We start from the raw sequence: 16071 nt of genomic DNA on the forward strand, positions 1-16071 counted from the left end.
GAAGTGAATATACAGTCTGTGAAAGGTGAATGTCTCCATTTCCTAAAGAGAGCCTGAGAAGGCTGGCTGGCCCTTCTTGCTCTTCCTGCCCAAAATAAACCAATAACCCTGGCAGATTTCCTACCTGAACTCAGAACGTGAGAGTCTGTGTCTCGTTTAAATGAGCACGGGCCCTGAAAAGAACAAATTTACTACAACTCTCAGGCTATAGTAGAAACAGGATTTTAATATAAGATTCAAGTCTAGCATCTGCTATTTACAACAAATAAATATTGCCCCTCCCCAACTGGTAAACATTTTTTTTTCACCGTTTATACAAATATTCAGTCCGCCTCCCCTCTCCCCCAACCCCTCCTTTTCCCACTAACCCCCATCTCGCGTGGTCTCGTTAAGCCCAGGATGCGGCAGTGAACAGCGCTTGCAGGGTCAGGAGATCCGACGGTCAGGAGATCCGACATCGGTGGGACTCAGCCGAGACCATCCTCACCCACCAGTTAGAGTCTGGTCCGTGAAGGCGGCCTCTCTCTCTCTTTCTCCTCTCCCCCGGCGGAGGGCTGGAGTGGGCAGTGGGTGAGACTCCCTCACCTTCGGTTGGCCCTGATGATGGACTCTTTGGTGCAGCCTGAGACAAGGCCAGAGTGGTGGGAGGAGAGAACTGCAGTGGTGAGATCCGGTGGAGCAGTGGGTGCCCTGGGGGTGCCTGCGGGCACGGGTGGCAGTGGTCCACACCTGGGAGGGTGTGTGGGCGGTGTGCGGGGGGGCCGGGCCCGGCGGCAGGCGGGGCTCTGTGCCCACTGGCCGCGCTCCTTGGCAAAGGTTCAGCTAGTCTTCCGGTTCCAGACAGCAGAAGGCACCTAAGGCAGCGGGTGGTCCACGGGAGGCCAGGTCAGCCTGTCGGCAGAGGCGTCAATCCCGGCCGCGGGGGAGGTCTGCGGTGAGACTGGAGTCTGGGGGTGGCCTGGGCTGGGCGGGTCGGGCAGAGGTGTCCGCCTGGCCTGGCTCACCAAAGTCTGTAAGTGCTGAGCTGCCTGGCTAGCCAGACCCTGGAAAGGGCGGCTCTGTGGCTGGCAGCTAAGGACCGGTTAGAAGATGCCCTTGGCAATCTTGAGTCCCTTCTGCTTCATGCGGGGGAGGGTCGAGCTGGCTGCATGTCTGACCTTTGTCCCCTTGGTGAAGGTCCGTTTCTTTAGGACAAAGTCATAGTTGGCGGCAGAGTTCATGGCGTAGAACACGTTGGCGTTGTCAGGGATCTTCAGCTCTGGTCAGGAAGGGGCAGAGGGTCAGCTGGGCTTACGGGAACCCCACCACACACTGCACCACTTGAGAGCCCCAGTCAGGGGCTCCGATACCCCTGCCCGAGGGCAGGCCTGATCCAGAGACACGAGGCGCCCAGTGCAACTCCAGGGCCACCAAGGACCCCCCGTAGTGACACCTGCCTGGGACGCTTTACTGAGGCACCAATGGAAACCAACGACTCTTGTTTAAAAACAGGCTCTGACTCTAGAAAGCCCCACCTCAGCCTGCAGTTGGCAAAGGGTTGCCCTGTCCTGTCCCCTGCTGCCGCCAATGAACAGGATTCTCCAGGTGGAGTAAGTTTTCCAGAACCCAGACCACCTCCCCTGAAACCCACCCAACTTAGGACAAGGGCTCTGGGTTTCTGTGAAGGGCAGGGTTTGCCCCTGGCCCAGCGCAGCGTTTCAGGGAGGCCTCCATGCCCCCTGGGTGCCAGGATCTCAGCAGGCAGCTGCTCTTGGCTCTGCTTCCCACCCTCTCCTCTGCCTTGAGCCATCTATTCCCCACAGCTGGGCTGGAATGTGTGTTCTGGGCTCCATGGTGTGGCTCTTACTCTGGTCCTTAACCTGGCTAGGCCTCAGTCTTCCTTTTCTGTAAGATGGGCGAGTCCCACCCACCCTGTTCACCTCACCTAAAATGGTGCAGGAAGGTGAGAGAGGATTTAGAAAATAACTTCCAGGGACTGTGGCTGAGATGGTAAAGAATCCACCTGCAATGCAGGAGACCCAGATTCGATCCCTTGGTCAGGAAGATCCCCTGGAGAAGTGAAAGGCTACCCACTCCAGCATTCTTGCCTGGAGAATTCCACGGACAGAGGAGCCTGGCGGGCTACGGCCCACGGGGTCGCAAAGGGTCAGACACGACTGAACGACTACTGATGCTTTCTAGGGACGGTAGGGGTCACTGCTAACTGTCTGGGTAATGGCCGTGCGTGGGCGATCAGCTCATGGGAAAGACGGGACGAGTGACGACAATATTTGCGGTTCTGGTGTGTTGATTGTACACGTACATGCGTGAGCATCGTATCTCCTATCTTATCTCGGGATGGGAAAACAGCTACAAAGGACTTTAGTCAGTTGCCTGAGGTCTCCAAGCCGATGCTGCCTGGCTCCAAGTCTGTGCTTGTTCCCGATCTTTCCCCGTTTCCCCTTTCTAGAATACAGAGCTGTTTCCCCGTAGTCTCTGTGTTCAGTATCTGCTACGAATTCTAACTTGTGTTCTCTCTAAATTCCCCAAAATTCCAGCTTCCAAGGTGATGGGATTGGAAGGTGGGGCCTTTGGGAGGCCATGAGGTCACAAGGGTGGAGCCCCATGAAGGGGATGTTTGCTCTTATAAAAGGGATCCCAGAGAGCTCCCTACCCCCTTCCACTGTGTGGGGACACCAGGAACCCAGAAGAGGGCCTTCACCAGAACCTGACCACGCTGGCACCCTGACCCAGGCCTCAGAAGCCACCGTGGTGGTATAGTTACAGCGGCCAGGACAGGCTTACACAAGGTCACGTGTGCATGGACTTTCAGAGTCGAGGCTCTGGTCCTGGCCAGCACGGTTCTCTCTGAAGGACACACTTTCCATCTCAGCCAGAAAGTGCCTCTTTGAACGGCCTGTGGGCTCAGCCATCTGGCTGCCTGCCCCAGGAGAAAAGCCTTTTCTCTCCCTTCCTCAACAATGCCAGCGCTGATCAGGGTCTCCCACTGACTGTTCATGACCAGGGAAGGCATGAGACAGGGACCAGTGGCCAGCAGGGACCATAGGGAGACCCTGGGCAGGTCAGTGTCTGGACAAAACCCACTTTGACCCCGGTGGGACCTTCTGGGGTGGCAGGCCTGGGGCATGGTGACCCCCCAGCTTCTCCCCCGCTCCAACACCCATCCGGCCGGCCCTGACTTACTTCGATCATCCGAAATAACCTGCACCAGCTCGTAGTCTTCGGGCTCGTCCTCATCCAGGTTGTGTTTGTCCATGGCCTTGCGGATTACAGCCGGAGCCTTGTCTTGGCTGGTCACCTGGACAGAGCAGGGGCCGGGCCGTCAGGACAGGGGTCTGGGCTGGGCCCTCAGAGCTGTCTCAGTGCAGTGCGCACGGCTCACAGCCTCTGGCCGGGTGCTGGGTCCGTGAGGGTCACACCAGCTTCTCCTGCTCCTCTGGGGGGGCCTCCATGCAATGATGAGAGGGGTCTTTCCCAATCACTCTTGCCCCCCATTTCCTGCAAGCCTGCCCCCTCCTGCCACACCACCTAGGGAAACTGCCTGCCCCTGGGGGGCTGCTCCCCTCAACCCCGCCCACCCAGGTCAATGGTATCCATGTGGTCTGGGTACAGACAGCATCTGGTCCCGCCCTGGAGGGGAGAGGAGGAGCTGGCTGGATGCCCGGTGGCTGCCTCCATGCCAGGCCTGCATGGCCTACAGGCTGTAATGGTGGACAGCGTGGACCCTGCTGCTTTGATCCCGAGGGCCAGATCATACGCAGGCCTTGGACACAGGGTCACACAGGTGACGGTGTTATAAAGGGGTACCTGACCCAGTGGGGGTGGATAGGAGGGTTGTGGTGTGTGTGGGGGTGGTGTGCAAATGGCTCATCAGCACCCTGAGTTCTGGAGAATGAGAAGAGTTCCCCCAGTGATCACCCCCCAGCACACACAGCGTTTGTGGGCGACTCCCGCTGGCTAGATGTCAGAACTTCAAATTATATCCGGTGTCTGAGACTGCTGGCCACCAGCCTGGTGCAGCCCCAGCAGCCTCCTAACCGGCCTCCCTGCCCATCCCCCAGGGAGATGGGGGTGGTCCCTGGTGGTCCTCCTCTGCTCCAGCTTACAGGGGCTCCCACCTCCCTCCCCCCAGGTCCAGGCCCCTGACACTCCCCTGACCCCCGGACTTGTCCCCCGACGCCAGTTCCTTCACCCAGGGCCTCCTGCTGCTCCCCCCAAGCTCCAGGCACAAGCCCCTCCCCAACTCAGACCCTTTATCAGGGAGGCCCTGCCTTGCGGCTGCTGAAACCCCTGGTCCACCACCCCCAGCACTGCTCAGCATCGGTGATCAGCACTGGCCTCTTTAGTCCTGTATCTGGTTGGCCCTCCGTCCTCCCCACCCTACTGGGAGGTCAGCTCCAGGAGGGGGCAGGGATGACTACTGGGGTCAGTACGGGTCTGCATGCCCGGGGCGGCCCCCGGCTGACCAGCCCACTGGGAGGCCGGCTCCAGGAGGGGGGCAGGGATGACCACGGGGGTCAGTACGGGTCTACGTGCCCGGGGCGGCCCCCGGCTCACCAGCCCACTGGCAGGCCAGCTCCAGGAGTGAGCAGGGATGGCTACGGTGGTCAGTACAGGTCTGTGCGCCCGGGGCGGCCCCCTGGCTTACCAGGATGCTCTTGTACATGTTGCCGTTGTCCACGTCCAGGCTCACCCGGATGATGCAGGAGTCGCCCACCTGCTGGTTGTAGAGGGGCAGCGAGGAGCCATAGCTGCAGACCCCGGACACGGAGCGCTTGTGGGTGCGCGTGCTGGCCACGGGCGTGGTGGAGGCCGAGGAGGAGGATGTGCTGCTGGAGGCTGAGCTGATGCCCGAGGTCTCCGGGGACGACTGGGAGGCTGACTCCCAGAACTGTGGGCAACGGCACGGTCAGCAGGTGCCCCGGGCCAGTGTCCAGCGCGGGAGGGGCTTCTAGCATGGAGCGGGGGACCTTGGCCCAGGGAACCAAGGGCTGGGAAGGGCTGTTGGGGAAGTGGAGGGGGCGGTGGTCACCTTCTTCTCCTGGCCGTCGGGGGACTCTGGGACGAAGCTCATGTTGATCTCCTCCACGTCGGAGCTGGAGGAGCCGGCCGAGTGGACGCTGAGTGCGTCAGCAATGTCTCCGCTGCTGAGGTAGGGGCCATACCTGAGTTGGTCACAGGACTTGGAGTGGCAGCTGCCGCTGGTACTGAGCTCTGCGCTGGGGGCCTGGCGGCTGCACAGAACAGCTAACTTACTGTCCTGTCCCCTAGCCTCTGTGCCGGGTGCTCAGGCAATCACCCCATGGGCTCCAGCCTCCAACAGATCATTTAGCATCAGCCCACTTCACAGAGGCAAAAACTGAGGCTGAGAGAAGTGAGGCAGATGGCCCCATCCCAGGGCAGTAAGTGGAGGAGCTGCGACCCCAGTGCCAGCTGTCTGGATCTCCCCTCGAAGCTTTCCTCACCCCGAGGGAGCCTTCCCCCACCACCTGGGCACTCACTCGCTCCAGCGCTTGACGATGGCCGGGTTCTTCTTGACCTTGAGGGTGTTGCTGGCCGACTCGGAGGGGGGCTCCAGCTCGCACGACAATGTGTAGCTTCAGGACAGAGCAGGGCCATGAGCCTACCAGAAGCCACTCGGGGCTCTGACCCTGAGCCTGTCCGCCAGACGGAGTCCAGCGCCCCGGCCGTCACCAGCGGCAGAGCCTGAGGCTGACCAGGACCCCAGCCCGCTGCCTCTCAGGCGTGCCCCCACGCCCCGCACTCACCTCTCAGCCTCGCTGCGCCTCTCCACGGCCCGGAACCAGGCCCCGAAGTGCTCCTCGGGCGTGATGCTGTAACTGTTGCAGGCTGACTGCAGCAGCTTGATCTGGGCGATCACTTCGAATTCCTGGGGGCCAGAGTGAGGATGGGATGCTGACGGCCGGGCCGGGGCGGCGCGGGGTGGGGGGCCGGGCCTGGGACAGCCTCTGGGTCCCCTCTTCCCACCTTGTCCTCAGAGCCGGGATTAAACAGCAACCCCCCTCCCTGAAGCTGTTCTTGACTCGACTTCCTGTCCCACCCTCCGGTGGGAGAAGCTCCCCCACCGTTTCTGTATCCAACTCTCCTCCCAAATGTAACAGGAAGGCGGACGGTGGAGCCAGGTTTCTAATTGGGTGGGACTCTGACCTCCCTTCCCCCCCAACACCTGCCCCTTTCCCGTGATGTTGCGGCCGCTCACCTTTCTCCTCTTCTCGAAGTTGATCAGTCTCCCCTGCAAAGCAGACAGCCAGCTTTCATCAGAAAGGGTCCCCTTGCCCAGATCACCCCCTCGCCCCCGCTCAGGCTGCGCTACCCAGAACAAACGCCAGGGGGCAGCGTAGCACACAGCTGGACCTGGGCGGGATCAGGGCGGTGGCCCGAGGCTCTGGGTCTGGGGACAGCTGGAGAGAATGAGGCCTGGGGCAGGAGGGCCCGGCTACCCTGTGCCCCACTTGAGGGCCCAGCCTCTCTCCACCCACAGCCACTGCCTGAGGGAGGGGCTGTAGCCTGTTCCCCTTGCAGCCCTGAGCCCCACCCGCCAGCACCAAGCTCTGGTCACCCGTTGCTAAGACAGGCAGGTGTCTCCTAGACACAGGGGCGAGGCTCTCGTGAGACGAGGCACGCCCTCTGCTGAGAGTGCAGGGCCAGGGACCCCCAGCCCAGCCCAGCCCAGCCCCTGGGCGCACTCACATACAGATAGTCCTTCATGGCAGTGTCCAGCATCACCAGGTCCGTGAGGAATGTGCCCAGGTAGGGAACGGTGCCCTGGATGACACCCTGTGACATGGGGGGTGGGGGGCCTGATGAGCAAGGCCCAAGGCCCCTCTCCCCCAGCCCCACCCAGGCCCCCCACCTGGAGCACCCTAGGCACCTTTAGTCATTTTCCCCAAACCCCCCTACCAGGGTCCACGGACCCCAAAGTCCCTCTAGTCACCCTCAAGGCTGATATTTGGCAAATCCCCTGGATCACAGGGTCCCTGGCCCCTGACCCCCACCCCCACCACCAAACCCCACTGAGCCCAGCTCTTCCAGGTCCCTGTTCTGGCGGCTACAGTCCCTGGGACACCAGCTGGTCAGGACACCACCAGGGCCTGGAGGGGGTCTAGCTAATGGGTATGTCCAGCAACGCAGCCCCAGGAGGGGGGCCCCCGCCGCTCCCAGCCTCAAACAAACTCACCGCCTCTTTCGGGCGCCTCTGGGCTCGCTTGGGGTTCATCTCCAGGGTGGCAAACTTGGAGGTCCCCTCCTGCAGGGCCGAGGACAGCGTCGGTGAGGCCTCCTGCCCCATCCCCCCTTCTTACGTCACCAGCAGACCGACCTCGGCCTTGGTCACTGATGCAAATGCTCCAGGCACCCCAGCATACCCGGCTTCTAGAACTGCACCCCTGACCCAGTCCTCATGGGGGTGGGAACCTGGGCTGGCAGCCTGGCTTCCCTGAGCCTGTCTCCTCACCTGGAAAGAGGACTACAGCCCCCCCGCGGGGTCTCCCAGGACTTGGGTCACACCTCCATCACCTGTGCTGCCCACCCCCATCTCCCTCATCTCGGAAGGACTCAAAGAGGAGAGCAGGAATTCTGCCACACCCCCACCCCCCACTGCCGCACTCCGGGGACCAGGTCCTGGCTCAGAGCTCAGGCAGGCCTTGGCGAGAGGGACAGGGACTCGGGGCGCCTGGCTCGGGCGGGGTGTCCGCTGTCCAAAGGCTCCACAGCCACCTGGAGCCCGTCTGGACATCTGCCGCACAGAACTCTGCCCTCGCCCACTCCGGAGGGGTCTCCTGGGTGCCACCTCTGACAGGGGGCGCTGGGGCTGCCGCTCTGCTTCCCCTTTGCTGTGGAAGCTTCTGTGGAGGGGCCCCGGTGAATGCGGAGACCCCCTGCACTTGTCCCCAGCCATCTGGGGTGTTTGTCATGGCCGAGAGAGGCCCCGTGGTGAGAATCCAAGAAGTGTCCCCAGGATGCATTGGCAGGGTCTGCCCTGGGGCAGCGTGAGGCCCCAGGCAGCTGCATGCTCCCAGCCCCCAGGCCCACCTCCCGGGCCAGCTCACTGGGACCCTGGGCTGGGAGCCCCTGCAGTAGGGTCCCTGGGTGGGCAGAGGGCTCGGCCCCCCAGGAACAGTGTAGACAGAGGAGCAGCAGTGCCTGGCTTGCTGGGGACAGGCTGGGCTGGGTAGGGAAGAAACCCGCAGCCTGGATCCCAACTACCCCTGGAGGGGGCAGCTGAGTGCCTGAGGGTGGGGGGAACCAGCACGGACCCAGGGGACTCTAATCTCGCCCCTCACCCCTCCAGAGCTCTGCAGCAGCCCTGCCCCACACCCTCCCTGTACCAGGGCCTCCTGTCCCCAAAGTGCCCCTGTCCTGCCACTGGCCCATGGTCCAAACAGATCCCAGGAGGAGTTTTCCCAGAAACTTCCAATGGGAATGTCAGCCCCCTCACCCCAGCCCATGCCCCCTCCTCTACCTTGATGAGCAGCTCTCTGCTTAGGGAGTAGTTGTTCTCATCCGAGAAAATCTCCGACAGCTTCTGAAAGACGCGGAGGCTGTCCCTGGAGGAGAGAGAGAGTGGGGAATGGTGTGTGTGTAGGGGGTGGCAAAAATATTTAAGGACCCAGAGACCCCCTCTGCCTGCAATAGTTTTCAAACAGGGTTCCACTGGGCGCTAAGGGCTCCTCGCGCCTGGGGAGGGGCTCTTGTGGCTCACCCGGGCCCCCCACGGCCGTTAGACCATGGGGTGCTGTGTTGATATTAAGTGGACAGAATTGTGTGGCTGTGAGGTAAACAGAGAAACTTCCAGTGAGGCTCAATCCAGTACCCGGCAGAGAAGGAAACCGAGTCCAGAGGCAGAACCGCAGGCCTAAGGCCAGTGGGCCCTGGGGGACCCCGCCCATAGGAGGCCACACGTTCTGGCAAGTCCCAGGCTCACTGGGGGCCGGCCCCCAAACCCGCCGGAGGGCCCTCGGAGCCCCTCTGGGGAGAGGGCTGCCCACCTGGAGACCTCTTCCCACGTCTTCTTCAGCCGGTGGATGGAGTTGCTCTGCAGGGCAGAGAGGATGGCGTAGAGGGAGGAGAAATTCTTGAGGACCCGGCACTCCTGGGGGGCAAGGGGACAGGCCATGAGGGGGACCCAGCTTGCCTGCTCCAGCTTGGGTCTCTCTCGGCGGGGAGCTCCCTCCCGGAAGAGACTGACGCCCTGGGAGGCGCTCTTGGGGCCCTGTGAGTAACGCACCCCCTCCAGGGGGAAGGTCTGAACTCAATCCCGGGGTGAAAAGGGGTGGGTGCCCGAGCCCTGGAGGGTGTGCCTACCCTGGCCACCTCGATCCAGTGCTCCACCACCCTGGCCCTGTGGCGGGCCGACACGCTCCGGTCCCCGAGGCAGGTGGTGATGACGCAGTTGGCCACGCTGTTGAACTGGGTGACGGTGGCGCGCACGGTGGGGGCCAGGTGCTCCTTGCCCTTCTTGTCCCGCTGGGACCAGATGCAGCCCAGGCAGTGGTAGGGGACCACCTTCTTGAACAGCTCCTGGAGGGGGCAGGGGGAGGGTCACCTGGCTCTGCCGCACCCCAGGTACCCCCCCGGCCCCAACCTCCCCAAGGTCCCTGGTCAGAGCTGGAGCTCAGGAAGCTGGGGAGGTGGTGCAGGGGGTGGGGGGAGCTGGCTTGGGGGGTGAAGTCTCAGGGTTTTGTTCCCTGTTCACTGTGGGCGCCCGGCACGTCAACGACCCAGGATGAAACTGGCAGGAGAGAACTAGCTGGGCCTTGTCACCAGCCCATCCTGACTCGCGGCACCAGAAGAGGCTCATGCCTGCCCAGACCAGTGGCATCTTAGCCCCAGGCCACGGTCAGGCCTGTCCCGTCTGCAGACGCACCTTCACCTGGGTGCTACAACCACAGCCTTTGTCTGCTGCCTGCCCTGGTCTCTCACACACATCAGGCGCCTAATAAATGCAGAAGCTCCTGAGGCCTGCTCAGCAGACCCGGGGCGGGGGGTGGTCCGTGGAGCTGGCGGCACCTCAGCGAGCCCTCCTCTCCCCTCCCAAGCGGGCCAGACCCCACCCAACTTCCGACTGTTCCACCCAATGTCATCCACAGTCAATGCATGTGGAGAGCAGGGTCCCAGGTCCACAGCCTGGAGGGCCACCAAGGCCCTGGGGTGAGGAACCTTGCCCAGGTGACACGTTTATAACAGTGGCACTGGAACTTGGGGCTGGACACCTGCTCTGGGCTTCCCTCATAGCTCAGTTGGTAAAGAATCTGCCTGTAATGCAGGAGACCCAGGTTCGATTCCTGGGTGGGGAAGATCCCCTGGAGGAGAAAATGGCAACCCACTCCAGTATTCTTGCCTGGAAAAATCCCATGGACAGAGGAGCCTGGTGGGCTACAGTCCATGGGGTCACAAGAGTCGGGCACAAGTTAGCGACTAAACGACCACCAGCTGCTCTGGACGGGCCCCAGAGGGTCTGGGTGGCAGAGGCCAGAGGGAAGGGGTGCCCACGCCCACCCTTGCCGAGACAGGTTGCCTACCGCATCCATCAGTGTGAACTGCTCTGCCACAAGGTCAGGAGGGAACGCCAGGAGGTGGGGCTTCTCCTCCCCCAGCCCATTCTCTGTAGCCACGAGCAAAGGCCAGGGGGGGTCTGGGGCTGCAGGCGGCTCGAGCTCTAGGGTTTGCGAGAGAGCCAGCTCGAGTTCTGGAGGTGGCGTCGGAGCTGGCGTCAGGGCTGGCTCTGGGGCCAGTGCCGGAGCAGGCTCGAGGTCTGGGCCTAGTGTGGGCTCTGCCTCGGCAGCTGGTTTCAGAGCTGGAACTGGAGCTGGGGACAGAGCTGCGAGAGGAGAAAAGGTCAGCGACACGCCTGCCCTTCCAAGACAGAAAGCATGCCTCTGCCTTCCAGAGAAGCCTTGGCCCCAAACCCCACAACAGAACATCATCCCTGATGGCGGTGCCCATGCAGGCACTCTGAGGTCAGTCTCTGCTCCCAGCCCAGCAGCTGCCGTGGGGGCTCCCCCGAGTCCAGCACCTACCCCGCTCTCCTCACCCTCCGGCTCTGCCATGGGGCTGCCCCCGAGTCCAGCGCCCACCCTGCCCTCCTCACCCTCCGGCTCTGCCATGGGGGCGCCCCCCTGAGTCCAGCGCCCACCCCACCTTCCTCACCCTCCGGCTCTGCCTCGCCGAGGTCTGCGTGCTCCAGCTGGGCCAGGAGGAGGTGGGCCCGGCGCTCCAGGTCGGAGCCGGGCATGTTGAGCTGCACGTAGGCCACCAGCTGCCTGAGGCAGGGGAAGTCGGGGGGCTGACAGAAGTCCTCCGAGTACTGGTCCAGCCAGGTGCCCAGGATGGAGGAGATGGCACTGGGGGTGGGCGGGCAGGCAGCAGAGTCAGGGCCTGGCCTTTCCTTCCTCTTGGCCCTCCCCTGGCACCCTCTGGGGGCCGGGCTTCTGGGCTCGCCCCGCCCATCTGGATGCCAAGGCCTGGTCAGCAGGGGGGGCAGGCAGTCTCAGCTGGAGGGAGCCCTCTGTCCACAGTGGCCACCTCCCCCTTCCTGGGAGCCCAACTCACTCCTGTCTGCCCCCACCCCCACACTGGGCCCCCCACCCCACTCTTGGCCCCCACCCCCACTCTGAACCCCCTACAAAGGGAACTGCAGGAGGGCAGGCAGGGCTGCGCCTGCTCTGTTCATTGGTTTGGCCTGGCTGCGCTGCGCACAGTAGGCGCTGCATAAACATGGGAGGGAGGAGGGGACAAGCAGAGCCCCCTGCCGGCCATCATGAGCCTCCTACACCTGAACTTGGTCTCAGGACCCAGCTCTGAGCCCCCTGCCTCCCCCCTGCTCCCTGGACCTGGGACCCCAGCCACTGCCCTCCGACCCCTTTCGTCCTGCAGAAGCGCCCAGACCTCGGCCCTCCAGCGGGAATCACAAGATGTAGGGGAGCCAGGGTTCTGCCCAGGCCTCTCCAGCCTCAGCCCCCACCATTCCCCACCCTGTAGACGGGAGACCCTCCCACCAGGCCCAAGGTACACTCACTTTTTGAGTTGGTCCTGGGGTCCGCCGTCCTCGCTGGAGTAGGGAAGGATGCACCCGTATCTAGAGGAGGCCGTGAGGACGTCACATCTACCGTACCTGCTATGACGTCCAGCGTTACCGGCTGACCCCCCGACTTGCATGGAAGCCCGGGAGGGCAGGATTCCTATCTGCTCCCTTCCCTGAATTAAGCCAAAACCCCAGAAAAGTGCCTGCACACAGTAGGTGCTTCATACAGATCTGCTGAATGAATGAACCCCAACCAGCACCTTACAGACACCTGAGTGGCCTCGGGCCTTCTGCCAGCCCCCAGTGATCCCTGCTCTGGCTAATCCCAGGAGGGGACCCCAAGATAGGCTCCTGAACTTCCTTCACAAATGGGAAGATGACTCTGCCCAAAGGCTGGAGGCAGAGAGCTTCTTCATGGGGGGAAAGAGCGAAAGCGTTAGTTGCTTAGTCATGTCTGACTCTCTGAAACCCCATGGACTATAGCTCGCCAGGCTCCTCTGTCCACAGGGTTCTCCAGGCAAGAATACTGGAGTAGGTAGCCACTGCCTTTTCCAGGGGATCTTCCTGACCCAGGGATTGAACTGGGTCTCCCACATTGCAGGCAGATTCTCTACTGTCTGAGCCACCAGGGAAGCCCCTTCACGGTGGAGGAACACCTTAATTAAAACCACGCCAACCCTCAGCAGCCCTTTCCACAGGGCCGGGTGTAAGGCTGCTAATCTGACGGTCCTGCCAATGCTGTGAGGTCGGGCCTCCTGCAGCCTGCTTTCACAGGAGCAGACTGAGGCTCAGAGAGGCAAAGCGACGTTCCCAAGACACACAGCCAGTGGGTGGGCAGGGAGGAGCGGGGCACTCACCTCTTGAACAGCAGGTCCAGGACCTGCTGGGTGGTGGTGAAGGCTCGGTAGGTGCACAGGAAGATGGTGACATAGGAGAGGTCGCTGCCCTGGAAGGCGGGCACCAGGTGCTCCACCAGCTTCTCCAGCGTGCCCGCCTTCACGGTCCGCACCTTGCAGGTCTCATACAGGTTCAGGGCCGACTCATTTTCATACTGCGGAGACACAAAGGAGAATGGATGGTCAGCTGCAGCACTGTGGCCCAAGGGGTGGGCAGGGGGGCGGGTGGAGCTCAGAGGAAGTCCCAAGTGCTCGGTGACCTCTGGCCGGAGACAGGAACGTGAGTGCCCTGAATGGAACGAGGGTCTCAGCTCGGACTGGAGGAGGGGATGATAAAAAACAACTCATTGAGGTTATTTTATTAGCTGAGTAGTGGTCGTAACTCATCAATATGAGGAGTATCATCCCCATGAGCTCTGGCAAAACAGACCCATTCTAGAGGTAAGAAAACAGAGGCTCATCCCCCGGGTACCGGGAACAGTGTGTCTGGACACAGAGGCTGTCGGGGCAGCACTGGGGAAACGGCTGTAGAAAGGAATTCGGCCCAGGTCCCGGGGAGTGAAAGCCTGAGTCACAGTGGCAATCGGCCTCCTTTCTGAAAGGTTGTGCATCCGTCAGGCCCCTGCTCCGACCTGGAAGGGTTGTGGGGCTGGGCTCCATCACAGTGATTATGGAGAACCATATACAGTCGCCTGAGCCCTTCGGGTTTTTTTTTTTAAAGTCCTAGTAAGTCAAATGATGTAAGGTTGGAGACATGTGGAAGGGCAGTCAGGCTGATGGCCACCCGTGACAGTGCGAGGCAGGGCCTTCCCCAGCGGTCCAGTGGTTAAGACTCCACGCTTCCAACGCATGGGGCGCAGAACCAACCCACGCGACTGGGGACCTAAGATCCCGCATGCCTGCGGCGTAGTGTGGCCAAACAATAAAACAAATAAAGGAGGACACCAACCGATTATCCACAACGGAAAAAGAGAAAAAGAAAAAAAAAACTGGGGCAAAATGCATAAATAATCCCTGCAGGGTAACAACCTTGGAGAACAGGCCCCCTTAATACAGTAGATTTCCACATATATGCCTATATTTACTTATCTTTTCTTGGGTTAGTGCAGCAGCTCACTAATCTGACTGCTGCCCCTTCTCGCCTCATTAAAGGCGATCCATTTCTATAAATTGCCGGTCTTGTTCTTTTTCCAACCTTGCCTTCTCTAACTTCCTTACCCACAATCCCAGCCTAACGTGAAGGGAAAGAGCATGAAAGTGTCTTTTTGATGTTTCACACAAATAAGAGAGCAGTGGACTGTGGTCTGGGCTGTGGGGGGCAGGGTTGGGGCCCAGATCCCTGTGGGAGGCCCCTGGACCCCAGGCCCTCCCGCACTCACCCCAAGCCAGCGCTGGCCCTTGCTGGCGCCGTGGTGCACTTGGATCTTACGCAGGGAAATGGAGTAGATGACCCCGTTGACCAGCTCCTCGCCGATCTCCTGCGTGGAGCTCTGCAAAGACAGTGCCCGGCCGCCGGGCGGGGGTGTCAGGGCCTGCCCGGCTGTGCGGCGATGGTGGGGGTGGGGGGGACACCCCCGTGCCACCTTCTGTCCCTGGATGAGGCAAAGGGGGGTGGCCACAGGGACCTCCAGTCCAGAATGGAACAGGCTCAGAGCGGGAGGGCTGGGGACTGTCCTCGGGGCTGCTGGCACTGCCCCCAGCCCCGCGTCCTCACCCCACCAGCCAGAGCGACTGGACAAGATGCACCCACCAAAGTTTCAACCACAGTCTGCTCTGGTCCTGGGCGCCGCCCCTGCCCCCCCTACTTCCCGCGCCAAGACGAGAACGGTTCCTGGTCATTTCACAGCTGAGTACACCACAGTGGACGGAGCTGGGAGGGACCATCTGTCCACGGGCACACCACCGTGGGCAACTAAACGGCAGACCCAGGAACCAAGGCCCTGACTCGGCCAACTGCCCCTGGGGGCCCTGGTCCCTCCCCGGGGGCCCCGCTCCACAGCTGACCCCTGCCCTGGAGTCAGCACCCTGGCTCTGCGGCAGGTATGGGCATCCTCGATGGCCACAAGCCGAGGCGCTTCCTTCCCCTTCTGCTCATTCATGGCCTCATGCCTCTTGGGCAACCAAGGAGTTCCCAGTTCCCTGCCTGTCATCATATGCATGGGCACAGCATGAGAAGGATGGCGCCCGGACTTCCACAGAACCACAAACCACAGGACTTGCCCTGGGCCAGAAGTGGGGGGTGGGGTCATCTGGCAGCTCCTGGACCCCCGGCAGAGAGGCCCTTGTTTTAAAAGGTAGCCACCCCTCCCACGGGGCAGACAGGCTTTGTTGGGGGGGCTTCACCAAGGCCTGATCAAGGCCTTGGTCATTGCTGCCCTGGGGTCCACACTGTCTCCTCTCCCACTGCTCCTGACCAGAGATGAGGTGAGCTGGAAGTTGGGGAGGGTGGAGAGGGGGGTGGGGGCTAGGAGTAAAGAGACAGAACTCTGCGAGTTTAGGGAGGAGCGGGGAGGTGCTTGCTGACAGGGGGCCATCAGTCACAAGGTCAAAGCCGGTAGCTGGGATCTCGGGTCACTGGCCCTGCTCAGAGAAGGCCCAGTGAAAGCGCTGACTCAGCCTGGGCCCCGCCAACAGCCCTTCCCTAAAGCCCACTGCCTCAGCGGGGGCCCTGGGTAGGCACCAGTTGCCCAGGGTCCTGTACCCCTGGACATCAGTGCCCTCGGGGCTCAGGGCTGAGGTGGGCGGGTGGCTGGGCCTCTCACCTCCTACCTCCAGGACTCTGGGAGGGTTCCGGGAGGCCTGGAAAGCCATCCTCCGGAAATCCACTTCCTCTGACCTGAGGCCGCCCTCCCACTCCGGGCATCGCACCAACGGGAAAGCCAGGGCAACATGCCGGGGCTCCTGGCCCTTCGCCTCCTCAGGAGAGAGAGCCAGGCGTTTCTGGGAAGTCAGCAGAGAACCCACAGGCGGAGGTTCCCCCAGTCCGAGCACACCCTCCCACTCCGCACACCCCTACAGCCCACACTCAGGGAGGTCCAGCCCTGCCATCCGGAGGAGAAATCCCCCGTCTTGAAGCAGAAAACCCCAGACAGACGCTTAGTGTCCTCCCTGCCTCACACATCCCTCCCCCGC

The 16071-nt window shown here is 61.9% G+C and overlaps 1 protein-coding gene and 1 non-coding gene across 15 annotated transcripts in view; one reads left to right on the top strand and one right to left on the bottom strand.

The window, feature by feature from the left end:
* Positions 1-206: 206 nt before the first annotated feature.
* Positions 207-16071, bottom strand: part of RALGDS (ral guanine nucleotide dissociation stimulator) — a 42554-nt gene continuing 26689 nt past the window's right edge. For 4 of the 14 annotated variants that reach the window (XM_044926598.2, XM_044926608.2, XM_044926607.2 and 1 more), the window contains exons 2-18: positions 14319-14429; positions 12901-13094; positions 12038-12136; positions 11170-11483; positions 10542-10840; positions 9325-9540; positions 9009-9112; positions 8483-8567; positions 7199-7267; positions 6712-6798; positions 6221-6253; positions 5769-5890; positions 5502-5597; positions 5033-5234; positions 4649-4891; positions 3184-3298; positions 207-1258 (exon numbers count right to left, since the gene is read on the bottom strand). In XM_044926598.2, the coding sequence (XP_044782533.2) occupies positions 1083-1258; positions 3184-3298; positions 4649-4891; positions 5033-5234; positions 5502-5597; positions 5769-5890; positions 6221-6253; positions 6712-6798; positions 7199-7267; positions 8483-8567; positions 9009-9112; positions 9325-9540; positions 10542-10840; positions 11170-11483; positions 12038-12136; positions 12901-13094; positions 14319-14429 (2565 nt within the window). In that variant the 3' untranslated portion in view covers positions 207-1082. The remainder of the gene's footprint in view (positions 1259-3183; positions 3299-4648; positions 4892-5032; positions 5235-5501; positions 5598-5768; positions 5891-6220; positions 6254-6711; positions 6799-7198; positions 7268-8482; positions 8568-9008; positions 9113-9324; positions 9541-10541; positions 10841-11169; positions 11484-12037; positions 12137-12900; positions 13095-14318; positions 14430-16071) is intronic. The other 10 variants (XM_044926604.2, XM_044926609.2, XM_006062174.4 and 7 more) reach the window with 7 other exon arrangements.
* Positions 10245-10317, top strand: TRNAY-GUA. Its single transcript has one exon. It is a non-coding gene; the product is annotated as a tRNA-Tyr (tRNA).

Source organism: Bubalus bubalis, chromosome 12 (assembly GCF_019923935.1).
Source record: "Bubalus bubalis isolate 160015118507 breed Murrah chromosome 12, NDDB_SH_1, whole genome shotgun sequence".
Taxonomy (NCBI): Eukaryota; Metazoa; Chordata; class Mammalia; order Artiodactyla; family Bovidae; genus Bubalus; species Bubalus bubalis.